A 21,359-nucleotide genomic window follows, 5' to 3' on the forward strand; every position below is an offset into this window, starting at 1 on the left:
CATCTACCACTAAGAGAAAATGTGGGAAAACATTTATAAAATAATCTTGTTACATAAAACCAGCCATAGTAATGAAAACTTGTGAGGAGCCATATTAATATTCAGAACTGCAGGAATAACCATTTTGGGCCAGAATACAAACCACCTTGACAAAGTGGAAATTTGGACTCTGGATAGCAGATAAAGGGTGCTGTGAACGTCTCTAGCAACTTTTAAGGCCTTCAAAGCATTTTGCAAACAGTAAAACTTATACTGTTGATGGCAGAAGTAAAAATAGAATTCTAAATTACCATATCTCTGTGTGTGCGTGTATTTTTATTTCAGAAATTATCTTGTGACAAGCCAGAAAACAGAGCTTGTGTTGCTCAGCCATCTCAGAGTCACCACACACCAGGTGGCAGCACGGGCTCCTACGGCAGGCGATGCACAGCCCACATTACCTCATGCACTAGTAGCTCCATAATTGGTTTGTGTGTTTTGAAAGCTCGGGAGCCACAAGCACCAGCACGCCCTCGTGCCGCCCTCGGCCCGCCCGCCTCTCGTTAGCAATCAGTCTTCCCCCAGCACCCGGCTTGGTCGGGTCACGTGACGGCTCCCTGCTGTCCCTTCCACCCTTTTTAACGGGGGAGAAGACGAATTCCTTGGCAATTTATTAAAAATCAGGAGTGAGTCCGAGAGGAACGATAGCGCACTTAGAAGGCTGTTCATCTCTTTTAACTCATATGTGAGGATAGAGTCATATACTGACTATTCTTCCTAAGTTCTCTTTTTAAAGTGTTTTGGAAAAAAGTCAGCATCCCCCGCGCGAAAAATGGTTTCTTCCAGCATCTCTCCCACCCAGCGCGGGCTGAACCATTCTGTACCTCTCGAAGGGGGAAGAGGAATAGAGACAACTAAGAAGGTGTGTCTGGCCGCTGAGTGTGGTTCCCTTTCAAACTCTGTATTTGTTTGAACCGGGTCTGTGTTAGTAGCTGTGTCGTATCCTGTCGTACCCTGTGTCGTATCCGCTCCCTTGGCGATGCAGGGCGACTTCGGGAGGTTTCTTCCCCCTCACGGCAGCGCGAGGCGGATGGTACGGCCCATCGGAGTCACGCGCCTGGGCTGAGGGCGGGGGCTGCGAGTCCACGGGTGAGGATAGTGTCCCCTGTTTTGGCCGCTCGTCCAGGGCTGGGGCTGAGGCCGGCGTGCCTGTCGTGGGGTCGGGACCCAGAGCGGGCCCGCTGCGTCCTAGGGGCACGTGGTCCCGCAGTAAAGACCTACCTAGCGAAGTCAGAGGCGGGGCGGCCGCCTCCCGGGGTCCCGCGAGCCCGGGGTTCTCGGAGGAGCCGGGTCGAGGCCGGGCCGCGGAATGGGGCGGACCTGAGGAGAGGTGGGTCTGGGGGCCGGCGGAAGGGGCAGAGCTGAGTTAATGGTGGGCCGTGGGCCGTGATGGGGGAGCTTGGAGCTGAGTGGAAGGCATCACGGAGACCGTGAGGTGCCGAGGGACGGGGAGTGGCGCATCTTAAATTCGGGGATGAAGAAGGTGACCTGGTGCATCCCCTGGTCAGGGTCATCCATTTATTCCCTGTGCTCTGCCTGCCTGCTGCTCCGGTTGTCTTTCGTCTGGTTTGAGAGAGAAGTGATTGTCTTCCTGCCACGTCCTCCCTGGTTGGCCGGGGGAGGACCCCCTGATACGGTAATAGACCTAGCACAGCTTATAGATCTCCTTTTGTCTTCCACTTGGAAAACTTAGCCAGCCCAGTAGTTGGCTTGTGGCGTTGAGGTGCAGGGTGGTTCCCAGCAGTCACGGGAGGCAGAGGAGCAAGGAGCTTGTTGAAAGTTGGTACTGGTTCTCCCGCCCTTAGACACCTCTCACCACCCAGGGTGCTGGGCCAGCCTGGCAGGAAGAACTGTCCCAGCAGAGAAAGGCCACAGCTACTCTAGTGCTGGAGGCGCTAGATTATCATCATTGTCATTAAGTGATTGAGCAATTGTGGCACATGACATTGTTTGCCCTTCTAGTGTTGTGTGTTGGGGAGCTCTGTAAATAAATAGAAATCCCGGTGAAGCTGGTACAAGTAGGACACAGGGAGCAAGTCTGAGCTGGAAGGAATGTCCTGCAGAAGTTTTCATCCCTGTGTACTTTGCTGGGATTCCAGCTCCTACTGAGTGAAACTCTCCTATGGGATATGAGTTTGTAGAGCTGTGTGCTTGGTTGAGACCCATTGTAATCCCTCCTTTTCTTACCTTGCTCTTAGTGACCTCTAATTCTCCATGGTGTTGTGAGAAGACAGCAGAAGTAAGGATGAAGTAGACCCAGGGTGTGATAGAAAGTGGAAGGATGGTCCTGGTATCTATCATTGTTCAGGCCTGTGACTCAGCCAGTGTGGGCTGGGACATAGTCAGGCAGCCAGCCTCTTCAAGGATTTTGAGTACTTACTTTAAATATGATGACTGTCTTGGTTTTGGAAAGTTTTTTGGGAAGGGTGATAGGCACACTCAGAACTGCTTGTTGAGAAGAATTGGAGCGATCATTGGAATTGGAGAGAGACTAAAGAATTGGCCTCTTTCTATCCAGAATTCAAATGCTGTGGACTGTGAGACCCTGAAAGGCCTTGAATAGGCTGGAGAGCTCCTAAGTCGCAGAGCCACAAGTGTATCAGTGTTTTGCTGTTGTAACTAAATACATGAAATGATAACCTGGAAAGGAAAAAGGCTTAATTTGTTTCATGATTTCAGTCTATAGACGCTTGGTCTCTGGGCCTGTGATCAGGCAGAACATCTTGGCAGGGGAGCACATGAGAGAGCAAAACTCTGTTTTGGGGGTTATAGGACAGACATTTTGGTGGAGGATAGGGAGGGGCAGCAGCCCCAATATCCCTTCAGGGGCATATCCTCCAATGACCTAACTTCTTCCCAATAGGCCCTATCACCTGAAAGTTCTACCACTTCCAAACCACTGTTAACTAGGCACCAAGCCTTCAACACATGGCATTTGGGAGGCATTGAATCTAAAGCATAACTACTTGAGAAGGTGTTTTCATGTTACAAAGATGACAGTTCTTAGGTCAGAACCAGAGGCTCACCAGTGGCCTATAATCTTAGCTACTCAGCAAGCTGAGAACTGAGAATCAGTTCCAAGCCAGCCCGGGTGGGAAACTCTGTGAGACTCTTTATCTCCAATTAACCACCAAAAAGCTACAAGTGGAGCTGTGCTTAAAGTAGTCACTAGCCTTGAACAAGAAAGCTCAAGGACAACTCCCAGGCCGAGTTCAAGCCCCAGGACTGACACCAAATAAAATGAAAGAATCACTGCTCTTAGAGTTAGCTCTGACTTTTTCCTTTCCCTGACTTTCTTTCTCTGACTTTTTTTTCCTTAGATAATGTTAGGGGTTTGAATCTGAAGTTACCATACTTGATTCATCCAGCTTTGGCCTAGATGGGATGGTGGAGGTCTGCTTCTTCTAAGTGTAAGGTTAGTACTGATTATTTGCATATGGAGTGAAACAGTTGAGCTGCTTTCCTGTGGCTGTCTTACTGAAGTACCCATTTCTCTTTCTTTGTCTCTTGGAGGAGTTTGTAGCATCTTTTCCAGTGCCAGTGCTTCTGCCTTTACTTTGGATTCTGACTCCCTTTCCTCCTCCTTAGACTCCTTATTCCATCAGTGGTCTATCCATCCTTGTTTGTTTGTTTCTTTTTGCCAGTCGTGGGGCTTGAACTCAGGGCCTTGGCACTGTCCCTGAGCTTATTTTTGTTCAAAGGTAGCATTCTACCACTACCACTTGAGCCACAGTGCCACGTCCTGCTTTTTCTGTTTATGTGGTACTGAGGAATTGAACCCAGGGCTTCCTGCATGCTAGGCAAGCACTCTACTGCTAAGCCACATTCCCAGCCCCCATACTTGTTCTTTTGACCTCACTCTAGTGTGTCCCATGAGCCCTTTATTTAAACCCAGCTGGCTTGGTTCTGTGCCCCTACTGTCCTTTCTGACAGTGTCTTTCCTGGCTTTGCTACCCACTCTAGTCAGTGGGGCCATCTCGGTTGGCATTTGCATGTCAGCCTTCAAGTTCAGCTCAGGTCTTCTGCCTCATCAGAGATAGCCCTGCTATCTCTAAAAGCAGTTTCAGGAGCTTTGCTGTGGCCTGCAGGGATCCATGAAATCACTTTTCTGTAGCTTCTGTCCTTGACTCTTTCCCCTCCATACTCCCTCAGGCCCTGGCCCATTCTACCTGGCCAGCATGCTCCCATTTCTTCAGGTCTATTGGGGGCCTGCACTCAACCTCCTTGTGGGATTTTCTTCCCCTGGCCCACCATGTCGTTTTCCACATCCTTTCCCCACACGAGGATGAGCAGTGTGTGTGTGTGTGTGTGTGCATGTGTGTGTGTGCATGCGTGTATGTGTGTGTGCGCGCGCATGTGCATGTGCATGTCTGTATGGTTGCCTATCTGGCTATCTACCTATGTGTTTATCTGCCCATTGAGGTAAGCCCCCAGGGGTGCATCACAGCATCCAAACTTGCCTGGCAGGTAGGAGTGCTGGGTGAAGTTCCCTCTCCTTGGGTCCTATGGCATTTTCTTTTTCCAGTGGTGCTAAGTTGGTGCTGCATGGTGGCATTCCAAGGTGCAGTTTGCTTGTACCATCTGTCTCCTAGCTCTGTGGCACTTGCACCTGGAGAGCTTTCTGTGTGATTAGAACAGGCATCTGGTTGTGCTGGCCGGGTGACTTACCTCTGCTGACCAGGAAGCCCCTAGGTGATGTGTGGTCCCAGTACTCCAGAGGCTCTGGGCAGGTTCCATGGCGTGAACAGGTACAATTCCAATATCTCAATAAGATATTAGTAAAATAATTACATAACTTTGTCAAGGTTAAATCATAAGTGAAACTCTTATATATCTTACATGGCATACCCTCTCCAACTTGGCCTACAGGATGCCACCTCTCCTATTATAGAGGAACTTACTAGCTTCCATGACCACACTTTCTGCCTCCACAGGCTTCTTGCTCATACCCAAGGCACCATGAATGCCATCGTTGCCCTCTGTCACTTTTGTGAACTCCACGGCCCCCGTACGCTCTTCTGCACGGAAGTTCTGCATGCCCCCCTGCCCCAGGGTGCTGGGAATGGAGACAGTCCTGGCCAGGGAGAACAAGCTGAGGAAGAGGAAGGCGGCATCCAGATGAGCAGCCGTGTTCGTGCCCATAGTCCAGCTGAGGGTGCCAGTGCCGAGTCCAGCAGCCCAGGGCCCAAGAAATCGGACATGTGTGAGGCAAGTGTTTTTTTGGGATCTTTGGGGACATTTTGGTCTTTGAGAAGCAAGTGGATGTGGGAGACCCCCACGATGTTGAAAGCGTTGGACAATGCCTTCAGGAAATGACCCAGGCCTCAAGGGCTTTTCCTTGATTCTGTGCATGTGCATGCTTCACTGTGGTCCCTTTTGTTCATTCTCATTGTCCCAGTATTAGCATTTAAAGCCACTATATGCATTAACATTTTAAGCCACAGACAGTTGCTGCCCCAACATGGCATTTACCCTTGCATCCACCCATTAGCCTTATGTCCCTTCAGCCGAGTGTCCCCAAAGGGAGTTTCCTATTTGTTGGATCCTGGCATTCCTCATTGCAAACCTCTTTTTTTTTTTTAATTAAATTTTATTGACAAGGTGATGTACAGAGGGGGTACAGTTACATAATAAGGTCCTCATTGCAAACCTCTTGAGCCAAAGTTCTCCTAACAGGCCACACTGTGTGGAGGTCTTGGATCAGGCCTGAAATTGGGTGGTAGAGAGACAGAGAGGAGGGAAGGAAAAAAGATGCCAAGTGTTATGAGGGATTTAACCGCTGTCGAAATTATCTGTGGTGGAGTGGATGGGCAGAGATGGCAGAACCTTTAGGCCTGGCAGGAGAAGAGGGACAGGCAGTCTTGGGTGGCTGGGCCAGATATCTAGAGAGTTCCTTGATCTCCTGGACTCTCACCTCAGTGTCCAGTGTGTAGTCTTGGAATGGGACCACTCTTTTTTTCTTTTTTTTTTGGTCATGGGGCCTGAACTCTGGGCCTGGGCGCCCTCCCTGAGCTCTTCAGCTCAAGGCTAGCACTCTACCACTTGAGCCACAGTGCCACTTCCAGTTTTCTGGTGGTTAATTGCAGATAAGAGTCTCACATGCCCAGGCTGGCTTTGAACTGCAATCCTCAGATCTCGGCCTCCTGAGTAACTAGGATTACAGGTGTGAGCCATTGGCGCCCAGCTGGGACCACTCTTAAGACAACTTCAGCACCAGTGTAGCAGTGGCACAAGGTGGGTGGCTATGTGTCCACCAGCATAGCCCATTCCATGTTTATTCCCATAGGTGGTCTGAATGGTGGTCCTCAGGTTGCCACACTGACCCTGTGAAGCCCCTCATCCATGTGTTCACTACCTTTACCTATGGCCAAGGCCTTTACCACCTGTTGATTTTAGAACAAAGGACTGAGGGCTAGGAGGAGGTGGATGATGTCATTCAGAAAAGTGGCACTGCTGTGTGTCTAGCCACTTCTCTACAACCTCAGATACCATCTAAAATGGAAATGTGTGGGCTGGGAATATGGCCTAGTGGCAATAGTGCTTGCCTCGTAAAATGGAAATGTGTCACTGGAATCATGCCCAGAGTTGTACTTGGGACTGAGTGAGGTATGACAGGCAGAATTGTTCTCATAACACCTGTTACCTGTCCTGTGAACTGTTTTTTCTTTTGTGCTGGTTCTGGGGTTTGCACTCAGGACCTGAGAACTGTTCCTTAGTGTTTTTTTTTGTTTTTTGTTTTTTGTTTTTTTTTTTGCTAGTCCTGGAGCTTGAACTCAGGGGGGCTTGAACTCAGGGCCTAGGCACTGTCCTTGGACCTCTCTGGGCTCAAGGCTAGCACTCTACCTCTTGAGCCGTAGCACCACTTCTGGCTTTTTCTGTGTATGTGGTACTGAGGAATCAAACCCAGAGCTTCATGCATGGTAGGTGAACACTCTACCACTAGGCCACATTCTTAACCCCTGTCCCTTAGTTTTTTTTCACTGAAGACTGCTTCTGGTATTTGAGCCACATCTCTACTTCTGGCTTTTTGGTGGTTAATTGGAGATCAGTCTCATGGACTTTCTTACCCTGCTGCCTCCCAACTGTGATCCTCAGATCTCAGCCTCCAGAGGAGCTAGGATTACAGGCATGAGCTACTCGTATATGGGTCAAAGATGTACGCCAGTCTGGTCTCAAGCTTGTGATCCTTCTGTCTCATCTTCCTCATTACCTGTATGAACTGTGGACGGCCCTACTAACTTTTGTAACCTTTGTGGTCTCAGGGGCCTGCTTTTTCTAGTTAGGAAACTCTTTGTTCCTGAGGTGAGTATAAATCTAGAAGCCAGCTATGTTTTATCCAGTAATTGAGAGGTTGAGGGTGATGGCACATGCCTGTAACCCCAGAAGTTAGGAGGCTCAGGAGGATGATCCTGAGTTCTAGGCCAACTTGGGCTGTAGAGACATATCCTATCCTAAAAAGAAAAGAAAGCCACGTACTGGTGCCTCACATCTGTAATCCTAGCTACTCAGGAGGCTGAGATCTGAGAATCATAGTTCAAAGCCAGCCCAGGCAAAAAAGTTTGTGAGACTCTTATTTCTAATTAACCACCAGAAAACCAGAAGTGGTTCTGTGGCTCAAAGTGAAAGAGCACTTGCCTCGAGATGAAAAGCTTAGGGACAGCGCCCAGGCCCAATGTTCAAGCCCCACGACTGACAAAATGAAAAAAAAAGAAAGAAAGAGAGGAAGAAAGGAAGAGAAAGATTAACTTTCTAAATTCATATTTGTGCAAGGAGGGCAGTTTGTTGCTTGCTTCTGTCTAAAAGGCTTTCTTCTCCTCTTGAGCAGGGCTGCCGGTCACTTGCTGCAGGACACCCAGGCTATATCAGCCATGATAAAGAAACGTCAATCAAGTATGTCAGTCACCAGCACCCCAACCACCCCCAGCTCTTCAGCATTGTCCGCCAGGCCTGTGTTAGGAGCCTAAGCTGCGAGGTAAGCCTGGGGCCTGTCTCAGTGGGAGACCCACACAGGCACAGTTCAGTGCTGGTTACCGGCTGGGAGGGCCTGCTTGGCCAGTCACTACAGGATAGAGCACACCATTGCCTGAAGCTTAAAGAATAAGTTGTAGTGGGCTCTCTGGTTTTCTGAGTGGGTGCTAACTTTTTATGTTAAGTACTAATTGCTTTTTTTTTAAATTGTTCATTTTTTTTTTTTCTTTTTTTTTTTTTGGCCATTCCTGGGCCTTGGACTCAGGGCCTGAGCACTGTCCCTGGCTTCTTCCCGCTCAAGGCTAGCACTCTGCCACTTGAGCCACAGCTCCGCTTCTGGCCGTTTTCTGTATGTGTGGTGCTGGGGAATCGAACCTAGGGCCTCGTGTATCCGAGGCAGGCACTCTTGCCACTAGGCTATATCCCCAGCCCCTAAATTGTTCATTTTTAAAAAAATTTATTATTAAGCAGTTGTACAAAGAGGGTACAATTCCGTGAGTCAAATGCCTCTTGATCATATCACTCCTTCCTTTGTTCTCCTCCATTATTCTCCCTCCCATCCTTACCCTTGAGTTATGTAGTTCAAGTTTTACATAATATAAATTGAATATAATGACTGCAATCTAAATTCCTGGTTTGGGTATATAGATTATTGTGTATATAGTCTCATACTTGCTAGGCAGGAGCTCTACCACTTGATCCATGTCCAGCTCCTTTTTGTGTTGGTTATTTTCAAGGTAGGGTTCATTTTATGTTGGGGGCTTACCTGGGTTATAATCTTCCTTTTTTGTACACACACACACACACACACACACACCTTGAACTCAAGGTCTCACATTCTTGCTCATCTTTTTTGTTCATGGCTGGTGCTCTACCACTTGAGTTATACCTCTAGTTCTAGCCTTTTCTGGTTATTTGGAGATAAGAGTCTTTCAGATTTGTCTGCCCGGTTGGCTCCAAACTGTGATTCTCAGATCTTAGCCACTTGAGTAACTTGGATTATAGGAGTGAGCCACTGGCACCTGATTTTTATCTGTAAATGGTTGTACAAAAAGGGATCTTTTTTTTTTGGTCTTTTCTTTTTTGGTACTGGGGATTGAACCCAGGATGTTGTACTTGCTAGGCAAGCACTTTGCCACTGAGCTACATCCAGCCCAAAAGGGGATTTTTTTTTCCATTCCTGACAGGAACACTTTCTGCAATATGTATGTAGTTTACTATTTTATTGTCTGAATCATCGCATGTTCTTAGAAACCTGAGAAGTAGACCAATTTGTTCCTGAACTCCATAGCTTCTGCTCTTGGTCTACCACATAGAGCTCAAGGCCCAGTGATTTAGCTTTTCAGCCTGTATCCATCCACCTGAGGAGGCTCCCCCCATCCCTTGCTGGTTGTCATTGCTGCCAGTGTTCTCATTTCCTGCTGTGTGTCTGCAAATGAACAGACAGTCATGTGTGCTCCAAGTGTGCATTAAATAAGAGCAGGAGTGTCATAGGGGAGAGACTGAAGCCTAGGAAAAGAGATGCAGATGTCCAGGCACTGGTGACTCATGCCTGTAATTCTAGCTGCTCGAGACTGAGATCTGAGTATTGCAGTTTGAAGCCAGCCTAGGCAGGAAAGTCCATGAGACTCTTATCTCCAATTAACCACCAGAATACAGGAAGTGGTGCTGTGGCTCAAAATGTAGAGTGCCTTGAGTGAAAAAGCTCTGGGACAGTGCCCAAACCCTGAGTTCAAGCCCTGTGAGGAACAGATTTTGCTCTATAGGCTCTGCAGTGGCTACAGGTCTTGTCCACTCTACATGAATAAGCTGGCACATTAGAGTCTGGAATAGATGGAATATTTGCACAGAGTGATCTATAGTACAAAGAGGAGGAAAATAATGAGCCCAGTATCCTGGCCCTATTATTCCATAGTAAATAATGTGACCTCTAGAAAGTTTGCTGAGTTGAAGGTGTGGCTTAGTATTAGACCAGGTGCTTAAATTAGAATGCCCAAGGCATTAGGTTTCATCCTTCACATTGTAAAAATGAAAAAGAACTGGTAAATGCAAAGTCCTTCATTCCTATCCACCTCCTCTTGTTCTTGTATTCCCTGTGGCTAATCCATGCTGAAAGGTCGGAAGAGGGGCTGAGGTTTTAGCTCAGTAGTAGAGCACTTGCCTAGTGTGTACTAAGCCCTAGGTTCCACTCCTGGGTTTAAGGAGGCTCGGACATGTTTTCTCTGATGCCAGGAGAGCTGTCTCTTGACTTGCCATGTTTTTCTCCCAGGTGTGCCCTGGCCGGGAAGGCCCCATCTTCTTTGGGGATGAGCAGCATGGTTTTGTGTTCAGTCATACCTTCTTCATCAAAGACAGCCTGGCCAGGGGCTTCCAGCGCTGGTACAGCATCATCACCATCATGATGGACCGGATATACCTCATCAACTCTTGGCCCTTCCTGCTGGGGAAGATCCGAGGGATCATTGATGAGCTCCAGGGCAAGGCCCTCAAGGTGACGCTGGGGACAGGAGTAATGGTGGCATCTTCACAGCTGCACAGGCAGCTGTGTTTCTCTTCCTGGCAGCTGCTGTGTGCCCAGTTTGTTCTTTTGGCTTCAGAGTTGAGGATGACTGATGAGCCTGCTGGCCAGCCCATCTGTTCTGGCCTCACCTGTACACCTTCCTGGCTCTCTTTCAGCCAGGCTTCCTCCCTTTGCTCTTTGCTTCCTTTGCTCTTCCTGTTGCAACTGTCCACTGGTCTGTGTTGATTCCTGCCTAGTATAGCCTTCTCAGGACTAAAAGTCATGCCCTGGTGACAGTCCTCACATTGTAATAGTTCCAAATGAATTGAGCCATTCTGGGGGTGCACCTCTGGGTGTTGGAAGCCCTGTCTCTGTCCCCTGGAGTGGCTGCTAGAGTTAGTCATTGCCCCTCTCTGTCTCTCTATCTCTGTCTCTGTCTGTCTGTCTGTCTGTCTGTCTCTCTCACACACACACACTCACAGAGTCTGGAGGGGAACAAGTGTCAGGACTCGTGGGGTTATGTGCCTGTGTGACCTGAATGCCTGGCAGGTCCCTGAGGCACCAGGGGTAAGATAGCAGAGAGGATGGAAGAATTAACTCCTCTTCTTGAGGAAGCACTTTGCATGGGATTGCCAGGCTGGCGGAACCTTCCATGCTCTATCAAGAGGACTGTGGGGCTGTCTGGGGCACTGGGTGGCAGTGGCTATGAAAGAGCTGGGTCTGGCTAGCTATTGAAGAGGACGCCCTCCCCCTTGCATTCCAGGTGTTTGAGGCAGAGCAGTTTGGGTGCCCACAACGTGCCCAGAGAATGAACACAGCCTTTACGCCATTCTTGCACCAGAGGAACGGCAATGCTGCCCGCTCGCTGACCTCCTTGACCAGTGATGACAACCTGTGGGCGTGTTTGCACACCTCCTTTGCCTGGTAACACTTCCCGGGGCTTGGCAGCTGTCAGTGTAAGCATTCACTGGATTGGCTAGATCATCACAACTTGGGAGAGCAGCCCTTGACCAAGGTTGCTGGCCATTTCCTGGTTGAGCTGACCCATGGGCACTGAGGAGTGAGCAGGGAACCAGGGAGCCTTGTACTCAAGGGACAGTCCTCTCCTGGCCTCAGTCACACAGTGAGGTGGCACTCATTTCCCATGCTGTGAAAACCATTTCTGTGCCAACAGCAAACCTCTCTGAAGATATACAGTAGACATCTGGCTCAGGTCTCAGGAATTTTTATTGGCTAGGCCGCCATTAATGAGGTCTCACTCAGACCACTTCTGAAATGGTTCCTTCCAAGGGCCAGTGCATGTGCAGTGGAGGCCTCATGGAGCCTGTGCCCCCAGATTGACGGTTCAGGAGAATGGGGTAGAAACCACAAGGCCTTAGGCCCAGGCTCAGTAGGTATGTGTGTCCCTTGCAGGTGTTTAGTAGAAGCATGCCATGTCACTAAACCCAGGCCAGCCAAGGGAGGATTGGCCTTTAGTGCTTGCAGGGAGGAAGGTCGGTGAGGTGAGTTCATGGATGTACTGGGTTCCAGTTTTTCCTGGCCACACGTGGCTGCTCTGTACCTTCTTCCCTTATAGATAGGCCTCACTTCTCATCATTGTCTAAATCTTGTCTTGGTGTGAGTGAGCTCCTGGAGAGAGATCCTGCAGGTGCAGTTCCCGAGAGAAAAAAACCTGTTCCCACCCAACACAGTTCCTCCTGTGTTTAAATTGAAGTTGACAAGTAAAAATTAAATCACATACACTTATGCTGCACAGCAGTATGTGTACCATGAGGGCATGTGCTGCCTAATGGCCGTTCAGTCAGTAGCCACGTTGGAGGGGAGTTCTGTCTAGCTCATCTGGCCTGAGGATGGATGGCATAGTCAGCTCTGTGTTGTCTACACAGAGACAGTGTGGCAGGGGTGTTCCCAGCACTTTACCTTGTTGTTCTTTTCTTTGTGATGGAAACACCTAAAACCTCACTCAGCTTGCTCCTATATTTGAAAGCCATTTTCATGATGGAATTTCACAGGCTCAGAATAGAGCAGACAGTGTAGTGAGCCTCCAGCTCTAGCGTTTATACCATTTCACTTTTTTTTTTCCTGTCCCTTGGCTTTTGTGTGTGTGTGTGTGTGTGTGTGTGTGTGTGTGTGTGTGTGTGTGTGCTGGTCTTGGGGCTAGAACTCTGGGCCTGGGCACCATCCATGAACGTCTTTTGCTCAAGGTTAATGCTCTATCTCTTGAGCTACAGATCAACTTTCTGCTATTTGGGTGGTTAATTGGAGATGAGAATGTCACAGACTTTCCTGCCCAGGTTGGCTTTGAACTGTGATCCCAAGATCTCAGCGTCCTGAGTAGCTAGGATTACAGCCATGAGACACTAGCACCTGACTGTCCCCTCACTTTTTTCCTATTTTCAAAGCAAATCTTAGTTGTATCATTAAAACAACAAGTATACCCTAATTCCATTATCCTACCTAACAGAATTGACTGGTTCCTTAATGTCAGCCAGTGCAGTCCATGTTATGTCTTTTTGTCTCTGAGGTGACTTTGCATCAGGATCAGAACAAACAGTTCCTCTCATTGCTTCCTCATACTCTTTAATGAAAGACCTGGCTTGTGTCTTACAGAATGGCCAGATAGGGACATCGGGTGCACTCAGGCCTGATTGTCAGGGCAGTGGTCTTGATGTTTTTCCTGTTGTAAGGAGCCTTATAGCTGATGCTGTTTTCTCCAGGCTTCTGAAAGCATGTGGCAGCCGACTGACTGAGAAGCTCCTGGAGGGCGCGCCGACCGAGGACACCTTGGTCCAGATGGAGAAGCTTGCTGGTGAGGCTGGGTACTACTGCTGAGGCCCTTTGCCTGGGGTGTCTGTGGGGCATCTCAGCAGGAAGAGTGCTACGGGAAACGTGTCTGAATAAGCCGGATGAGCCTTTGCAGTTTTGTGTGATTCTTCTCCCTCCTTTGTCTCTGTCTCTGTCTCTCTCACTTTGAAAGGGTTCTGTAGGTAGACTGGGAAAGTAACCATTATGACTGCCTATAGAGAAGACTGAAAGATTGAAAAACTTTTGCCCCTACTGTGTGACGATAGCAATTTGCCCAGCATTGTAATCATTCTCTTAAGGTTTGCTCAACAAAGAATAGGTTGTTTCTGTTGGGCCTGAGTTTTCCATCCAGAGTGGTGTTTCCCCAGCCTCTGGGGGTCTGGCCTTCCCCCCACGTTCATGATTGAACCTTTAAACCTGGGGCTGAGTCCTTTGTTGCTGACTTCCCAGGAGACCCTAGTGTGGCGACCCAGTTAACCCTGGCAGGGTCTCCTTTGTTCCCACAGCTGGAGGATGGGAGAGCACTGGTCACTTACAGTGTATGTTGTACAGTTTACTGCTGACAGTGCCTCCTGTGCCTTTTTAAGTATGGCTCTTCTAAGTTGTTTTAACTCTTTGGTAGTCCTGGAGTTGGAAGTCAGGGTCTTGTGCTTGCTAGGCAAGATGCTCTGCCCCTTGAGCCATCAGTTCTAAGTGGAGCTCTTCCAAGGTCTTCCCTGTACCCACCTGTGTTCCTGAGAGCTCTTCTGTGAGGTCACTCAGGAGTGAAGTCTCCATGAAAGCAAAGCATACTCAGAAAAGACAGACCGTGCCATTACCTGCCTGTTCTCATGGTCAGTTGGCCATAGATGGCTTATTATTGTGCCACTCAGACTTGCATACCAATGCATGCCGTCATAATGTCTCAGTGAGAAGTCAGGCCTACTAAAGCTTTCAGGCAGGATAGAGAGACATGCTGGCCAGTGAGGCGCTCTGCCATGCCTGCACTGTGTTGGGTCATGAAGGAGCTGAGCGTAGGCTTAGGCCCCCACTCAGGAGTCAGACCTGACCTCAGATCCTGGCTCCACTACCCATAGGCCCCTTGTTCCAGGTCTCATCATGACATGCACTGGAGATATGATTGTGAGATCTACTATTAGGGTTAATTGAACTAACAAGTCTTTGCCTTCACCTGTGAGTGTGAATGAGGATGTGGACCCAGAATGTTGGGGAGACTGAGTGAAGCAGTGTGCGGAGCCCCTGCAGAGGAGCACAGGACACGCACTCTGCAGCCCTTGCATGCTTGATTTGAGCTCTTCCACCATGGGAAACAACTGTGCATCTTTCAGTGAGAGCCTTTGCCTTCCAGGTCCTGGGGGCAACAGGCACAGATAGCTGAACACAACCAGGAAACAACAGCTGGTGTAGCCACATGATGCTTGGGGCTGGTGTGATCACAGGAGGAGGCTGCAGTCCAAAATGGTCCTTGTCATCTGTCTTGTAGACTTAGAGGAGGAATCAGAAAGCTGGGACAACTCAGAGGCAGAAGAGGAGGAGAAAGCCCCTGTGATTCCTGAGGGTGCTGGAGGACGGGAACTGACCAAATGTCCTACAGATTCGTCCTTGCTCTCAGACTGTGGCACCTGGCAGCCCCGAAAGCTCTCAGTCTTCAAGTCTCTTCGACACATGAGACAGGTAAGCGGCAAGTGTAGAGCCCCAGGAGCAACTCAGGAGAAGAGTTCAGACTTCTCCATCCAGCACACATGGTCTTCTGGGCCCAGCCTCTTCCAGACCCAGCCGGAGTGACTAGCAGTGGTGGCTGAAGGCACAGTGGGCATTTGAGATGTATTAGCTCAGAAGCAGGGCTCTTGCTGCAGTGTAGGTTCAGAGAGAAGCCTGGCTGTTTTCTGTGGTCTCCTAATCTTTGTTATTCTAGACTCTTCTAAAAGGATCATATTTTCTACATGCAGCCTAGATTCTTTGCAGCTTGAAAGTGATGGTCAGCCAGGCACCTGTGGCTTCTGTCTGTAATCCTAGCTACTCAGGAGGCTGAGATGTGAGGATGGCGGTTCTAAAATAGCCCAGGTAGGAAAGTCCGTGACACTTACCTCCAATTAACCACCAGAAAACCCAAAGTGACACTGTGGCTTAAAGTGGTAGGACAGTGCCCAGGCCCTGAGTTCTCTTCCCAGGGAGGCTGACAGGGAGTGTGGAAGAGCCTGGAGTTGTGCATAAGACTCGCCTGGCACTGGTGGCTCTCACCTATAATCCTAGCTACCCAGGTTCTGATAGAACTCAGGCCCTGAATTCAAGCCCCACAGCCAATTAAAAAAAAAAAAAGCTGTGAAGCATTTTTTTTTGTTTTTTGTTTAATTTGTTTGGTTGGGTGGTTGCTGACACTGAGTTTGAACTCCAGTTTTCACACTTGTTTGGCTTCTCTACTCACATCTCACATGCTACCACTTCCACCACATCTCTAGTTCCAGCTTTTGGTTGGTTAATTGGAGAAAAGAGTTTCTTGGACTTGTTTGCATGAGCTGATTTTGAACTCCTGAGTAATGTGAGCCACCAGCACCCAGCTTCATAGCCTCCTTTTGGCTGTGTGGTTTCAAAGTCGTTTTTGGCCAATACTGTCCTCTTCTGAAATGTCAGTGTTGGGAAGTTAAATGTTCCAGGCAGGTGGGGAGAGCCTATACTGGGGTAGAGAAAAGTGGACAGATGGAAAGCAGCCTGGACTCCGTGATGGCTCCTGTAGTTGTAAAGGGTGCTGTTAGGCTGGCACCCCAGGGATAGCCTGGCCTGGCTGGGCTTCCTGTTCCCAAGTCATGGTGCCTGCGGCAAATCACTTCCAAGTGGCTCATCACAAGAAAGTACGCCTGTTGAGAGGGTGATGAGTGTACAGAGTCAGTACCTGTGTGCTTCAAAGTAGCATCGGGGGAAGGATATTTCAGTACAGGGACTTTGGGTTTTATCTTTTATTTACTTTTTTGGTTGTGGGGCTTGAGCTTGGAGCCTGGGCACTCTCCCTGAGCTCTTGATGCTCAAGGGTACTACCACTTTGAGCCACAGCACTACTTCCAGTTTTCTGGAGCTTAATAGGAGATAAGAGTCTCACGGACTTTCCTGCACAGGCTGGCTTTGAACCATGATCCTCAGATCTCAACCTCCTGAGTAGCTAGGATTACAGGTGTGAGCTACTGGCACCTGGCAAGTCTTCCTTGTCTCTAAGTGTACAAATCAAAACTTCCCACATTTCCTGTCAGCCTCCCCAAGAAAAGAAGTAGCTTTGTCCTCTTTTTTACAGCCTCTTTTGCTGTACAGAAACTTTTCTAAATACACAAAGTAACTTCCAGTAGGGGAGAGAGGAGGACTGGGGGAATGTAGAAGGTGCCGTGTGCTGTGTTTCAGGTCCTGGGTGCCCCGTCTTTTCGCATGTTAGCCTGGCACGTCCTCATGGGAAACCAGGTGATTTGGAAAAGCAGAGATGTGGACCTTGTGCAGTCAGCATTCGACGTTCTCCGGGTAAGAGCATCTATTGCTTACCAACGGTGTGACCAGGCTGTGTTGGGTCAGTGCCTGACTCTGGATGTGGCTGTGACTACTAGTATAGAACTTTGTGAATCATCTGCTCCAGACTAGGACCTATAATGACAGTCACTACCATTATCTTTTTTTTTTTTCTTGTGCTGATCCTAAGACTTGAACTCAGGGCCTGGACATTGTTCCTGAGTGTTTTAGCTCAAGATTGGTCCTCTACCAGCTGAGCCACAGCTCCTCTTCTGGCATTGTGGTAGTTAATTGGAGATAAGAATGTCACAGATTTTCCTGCTTGGGCTGGCTTTGAACCACAATCCCTAGATCTCAGCCTCCACAGTAGTTAGGATTACAGGTGTGAGCCAGTCTCCCTGTCTACTGTTCCCCATCCCTCCAAGAAGCTATCTTGCAGGTGTTCTTGAGGGGGGAGGGTGTGCACAGCATACTAGCACAGCAGCCCTGATGCCAGTTCTGACTCCTCAGCATCTGCAGATGAGAGAGGAATCAGTGTGTGAATGATGGTTGACAGGAGTTGGGGGTCGCTTGGTGGGAGACCACCCTGAGGGACTGGATGCACCAAGGAGAGAGGTTGTGAGCCAGCTGCAGAGGGTGTCGAGAGGGGTGTGGGGGCAGGTGGGAATCTGGTGGGTTCTGAGCTACCGTGTCCTCTGCAGACCATGCTGCCTGTGGGCTGTGTCCGCATCATCCCATACAGCAGCCAGTACGAGGAGGCCTATCGGTGCAACTTCCTTGGGCTCAGCCTGCACGTGCCCATCCCTGCCCATGTGCTGGCCTCAGGTGTGTGCCTCTGCGGGACGTGCCCTTCCTGCTGCTCCGGGAGGCTCCCAGCTCACTGTGGACCTGGATCTCAGGGCATGGCCTGCTGTTCCCAGTGGCAGGGGCCTCCCTTTCCTGACTGTGGAATGGGTGGAGACCCGAGAGGGTGGTTCACAGGGCTGTGCTTTTCCCGGCCTGCATCCTGAGCCCTGCCGTGCTGCCCTTCTTTGGGTCATGTTAGGAACAGTTAGGAAAGCTTTGCTTTCTGAGATGGCTGTGAGCTTCTTACACCAGCTGAGTGACCTTAGGCAAATTCCTGAGCTCTCAGGCCTCTCTTGTCTGTGGAATGGAACAGGGTGGGGTGGGCTGTATGAGTGCCATGATGCCTATGATTGTGATTGTTGTAAGAAATTAGTAGTTTAACTGAGGCCAGAAATGAGTCCTTAACTCTTTTCACAAAAGGTTTTGAACACCACAGTTCTCAGGTGACCTTCGCTCTGGCAAATGCAGTGCAGGGTGTTCCTGGCTGATGTGAGATGGTTTGGGGTGAGCTTATTAAGGGGTGACCACAGGACCGTGTGTTTGGTGTTGCTGCAGAGTTTGTGGTGATTGTGGAAGTCCACACAGCCACGCGCTCCACCCTCCACCCAGCTGGATATGAGGATGACCAGTCTCTCAGCAAGTACGACTTTGTGGTGACCAGTGGGAGCCCCGTGGCTGCAGACCGAGGTAGGTGCCACTGTGTGGGGCTTGCCCCATGGCAGGGCAGGAGGGGTACCAAGACCTGCCCTTCATCCAGTGCTGATGCTTCCCCCCACCCCCCGGCCTCATCCCCAGTTGGCCCTACCATCCTGAATAAGATTGAAGCTGCTCTGACCAACCAGAACCTGTCCGTGGACGTGGTGGACCAGTGCCTCGTCTGCCTCAAGGAGGAGTGGATGAAGTAAGCATCGCCTCAGCCACCAGAACTGCCCAGGGAGGACAGAGCTGCCCATGGCAGGCTCTGCTGGGGGAAAACAAGCTGTTTCTGGGAAAGAGGCCATTCTGTGGCCCCTGGGTGTTGACATAAGTGGAAGTTAGGAGCAGGGTTCAGATATCAGCCCACTCACCTTGGAATCCAGTGACTGTGGGAAGGTCTTGCAGATTTTTCTGCCTGGGCTGTCCTTGAACTTCAGTTCGGCCTCCTCAGTGGCTAAGATTATAGGTATGAGCTAATACTACCCCAATCCTTTTTTCTTACACTGGGTATTTTACCTAGGTCTTTACCCATATTGAGCAAGTGCCACATTACTGAGCTATACCCTTGCCTGATCCCTTCCCTTTGTTCCTTTTTTTTTTTTTGCCAGTCCTGAGGCTTGAACTCTGTGTCTGGGCACTGTCCCTGAGCTTATGTTGCTCACAGCTAGCACTCTACCACCTGAGGCACAGTGCCACTTCCAGCCTTTTCTGTTTATGAGGTACTGAGGAATCGAACCCAGGGCTTCATGCATGCTAGGCAAGCACTCTACCACTAAGCCACATTCCCAGCCCCCTACTTTCTTTTCTTTAAAATCAGATGTTTTCTTGTGTCTTGACTCTTTGATATTTTTCTTCAAGGATTTAGTTAGCCAGACATAGAAACCAGACATCCTGGTTTCAAATAAAGCAGTGAAACTCAGAAACTAGTTTCTTCCATGAATTTAAGTGGTTTGTTTTTTATACCAGTTCTGGGGCTTGAACTCAGGGCCTGGGTGCTGTTCCTGAGCTTTTTATTTTGCTCAAGGCTGATGCTCTACTGTTTGAGCCACAGTTCTGCTTCTGGCTTTTTTTGGTGATTAACTGGAGATAGAGTCTCATTGATTTTTCTTGTCCAGATGGCTTCAAACTGATCCTCAGATCTCAGCCTTCTGAATAGTTGGAATTTTATAGACATGAGCCACTAGTACCTGGCTTCTTTCTTTTTTTTAACATGAGTCTCCCTATGTTGCCCAGTGTTTGTATGCTAAGGTGATCTTCCTGCCTAGCCTCCTGAGTAGCTGGGACTACAGGCATGCCATATCACACCTGGCTCTTGCTCATTTTGCCATGTTGACCTAGGTCCTAAGTGGGTGGTAGCTGCTCTTCTGAGCCCTTTCATCTGAGCATGATTTCCAGCAGGGCCCACAGGGCCCTCACAGTTCTAGAAGCTGTTTAGGCCCTATAAGCAGAGCTCTGGTGCTTGGGCTGTGGGTCTTGATTGTGTATTTTTGTGTTTTTGCAGCAAAGTGAAGGTCCTCTTTAAATTCACCAAGGTGGACAGTCGCCCCAAAGAGGACACGCAGAAGCTCCTGAGTGTCCTGGGTGCATCAGAGGAGGACAATGTCAAACTGTTGAAGTTCTGGATGACAGGTCTGAGCAAGACCTACAAGTCACATCTCATGTCCACAGTCCGCAGCCCCACGGCCTCAGAGTCTCGTAACTGAGCTGAGGGCCTGGTGTCTGTGTGTGGAAATGCACTGTCTTCCAGCTGCAGAGGGGAGGGCAGCCAGGGTTTCCCAGCTGAAGAAGTGCAAGTTGCTGGGTTGGCCTTTGCTCTGCTTGTGGGGCTGGCAGGCAGGGCGGGGGGCAGACAGTGGGTCTCTGCATTGTGTTGAGCAGTCTGGTGCAGGAGGCTGTCTGGAGGAGGTGCCTGTGCTTCTGCAGAGGTGAGAACTGACCCGAGGAGCCAGGCAGGCCAGGCCTGACGTGGGTGTGACCTGCAGGAACTGCCTTTTCTTGGTGTTAACATCACAGCACTCCCTGCTTTGAAACTCAGCAAGTTTCCTGGGTTTGTGTTTTGTTACACTTGTGAATGTCCAAGACATGCACCCATCCGCTCTTTTGGCAGCTGCTTAGAGCGCTGTGAAGGCTCTGGTGAAGCTGCCATGTTCATCTCTGGGCTTCTGAAGATGGTGTTGCTCTGGGGTCATGGTTCGTGAGGCATGAACCTGCAGTTCAAGGATGGAGACCCTGATCTCCAACAATGATGAGGCTTTACTCTTGTCCTGCCTAACTGAAGACATACCGTGGCCCACCATGACTATTCTGTATCATCTCCCCTGTTGTCTTCACCATTTATTGGGGCTGCGCTTAACTGCTTCCAGTGTGGCTTCACCCTACCATACAGATTTGTAAAGGACTCAAGGCTTGGGAAGATTGTTGGCAGATTTCCCAATTTGTTTATAGTTTTGTTTATATTTAACATGAAGATTGAGTTTGTGTTTAGATTTCTGTATAATACAAGAACATTGAGGCATAGTAAATATGTATTTTTGTAAATTGTTGACTGTGGTTTTTATGTTTTATGCCTAATTACAAGCTGTGCTTACTTTCAGGAAAGTATTGCTTACCAGGGGAGGTGTGCAGAGCAGGTGTTGTGCAAACATCACAGACAACAGATGGGTCCAGTGTTGTATGTGTGGTCCATTGGTGGCTACACAATTATATTATGGTAATGACAACACCAGCAAGTGGCCAGTGCCAGAATATGGTTACGTGGTACACAATTATATTATGGTAATGACAACACCAGCAAGTGGCCAGTGCTCAGTGGGGTAGAAGTGTAAGCCATTGGTGATTTCAGACAGTGTTCTAGAAGTTCCTTTGTTTTTTGTATTTGTTTTTGTTTTCCAGTCCTGGATCTTGAACTCAAGGCCTGGGCACTGTCCCTGAACTTCTTTTACTCAAGGCTAGCACTCTACCACTTGAGCCACAGTGCCAATTCTGGCCTTTTCTGTTTATGTGGTGCTGAGGAATCGAA

At 49.1% G+C, this 21,359-nt stretch overlaps 1 protein-coding gene across 2 annotated transcripts; it reads left to right on the forward strand.

Moving 5' to 3' along the window:
* Nucleotides 1-1,111: 1,111 nt before the first annotated feature.
* Flcn (folliculin) lies at nucleotides 1,112-20,444 on the forward strand. 2 transcript variants are annotated; one of them, XM_048364936.1, is made up of 13 exons: nucleotides 1,112-1,369; nucleotides 3,360-3,454; nucleotides 4,974-5,247; nucleotides 7,865-8,011; nucleotides 10,277-10,498; nucleotides 11,271-11,431; nucleotides 13,225-13,316; nucleotides 14,796-14,986; nucleotides 16,700-16,813; nucleotides 17,500-17,623; nucleotides 18,200-18,331; nucleotides 18,440-18,545; nucleotides 19,842-20,444. In XM_048364936.1, exons 3-13 carry the CDS (start codon nucleotides 4,999-5,001, stop codon nucleotides 20,041-20,043), a joined length of 1,740 nt encoding a protein of 579 aa, XP_048220893.1. In that variant the 5' UTR covers nucleotides 1,112-1,369; nucleotides 3,360-3,454; nucleotides 4,974-4,998; the 3' UTR covers nucleotides 20,044-20,444. The 2 variants fall into 2 exon arrangements, with proteins under 2 accessions (XP_048220893.1, XP_048220894.1); XM_048364937.1 differs by lacking the exon at nucleotides 7,865-8,011.
* The last annotated feature ends 915 nt before the right edge of the window (nucleotides 20,445-21,359 follow it).

Source organism: Perognathus longimembris, chromosome 17 (genome assembly GCF_023159225.1).
Source record: "Perognathus longimembris pacificus isolate PPM17 chromosome 17, ASM2315922v1, whole genome shotgun sequence".
Taxonomy (NCBI): Eukaryota; Metazoa; Chordata; class Mammalia; order Rodentia; family Heteromyidae; genus Perognathus; species Perognathus longimembris.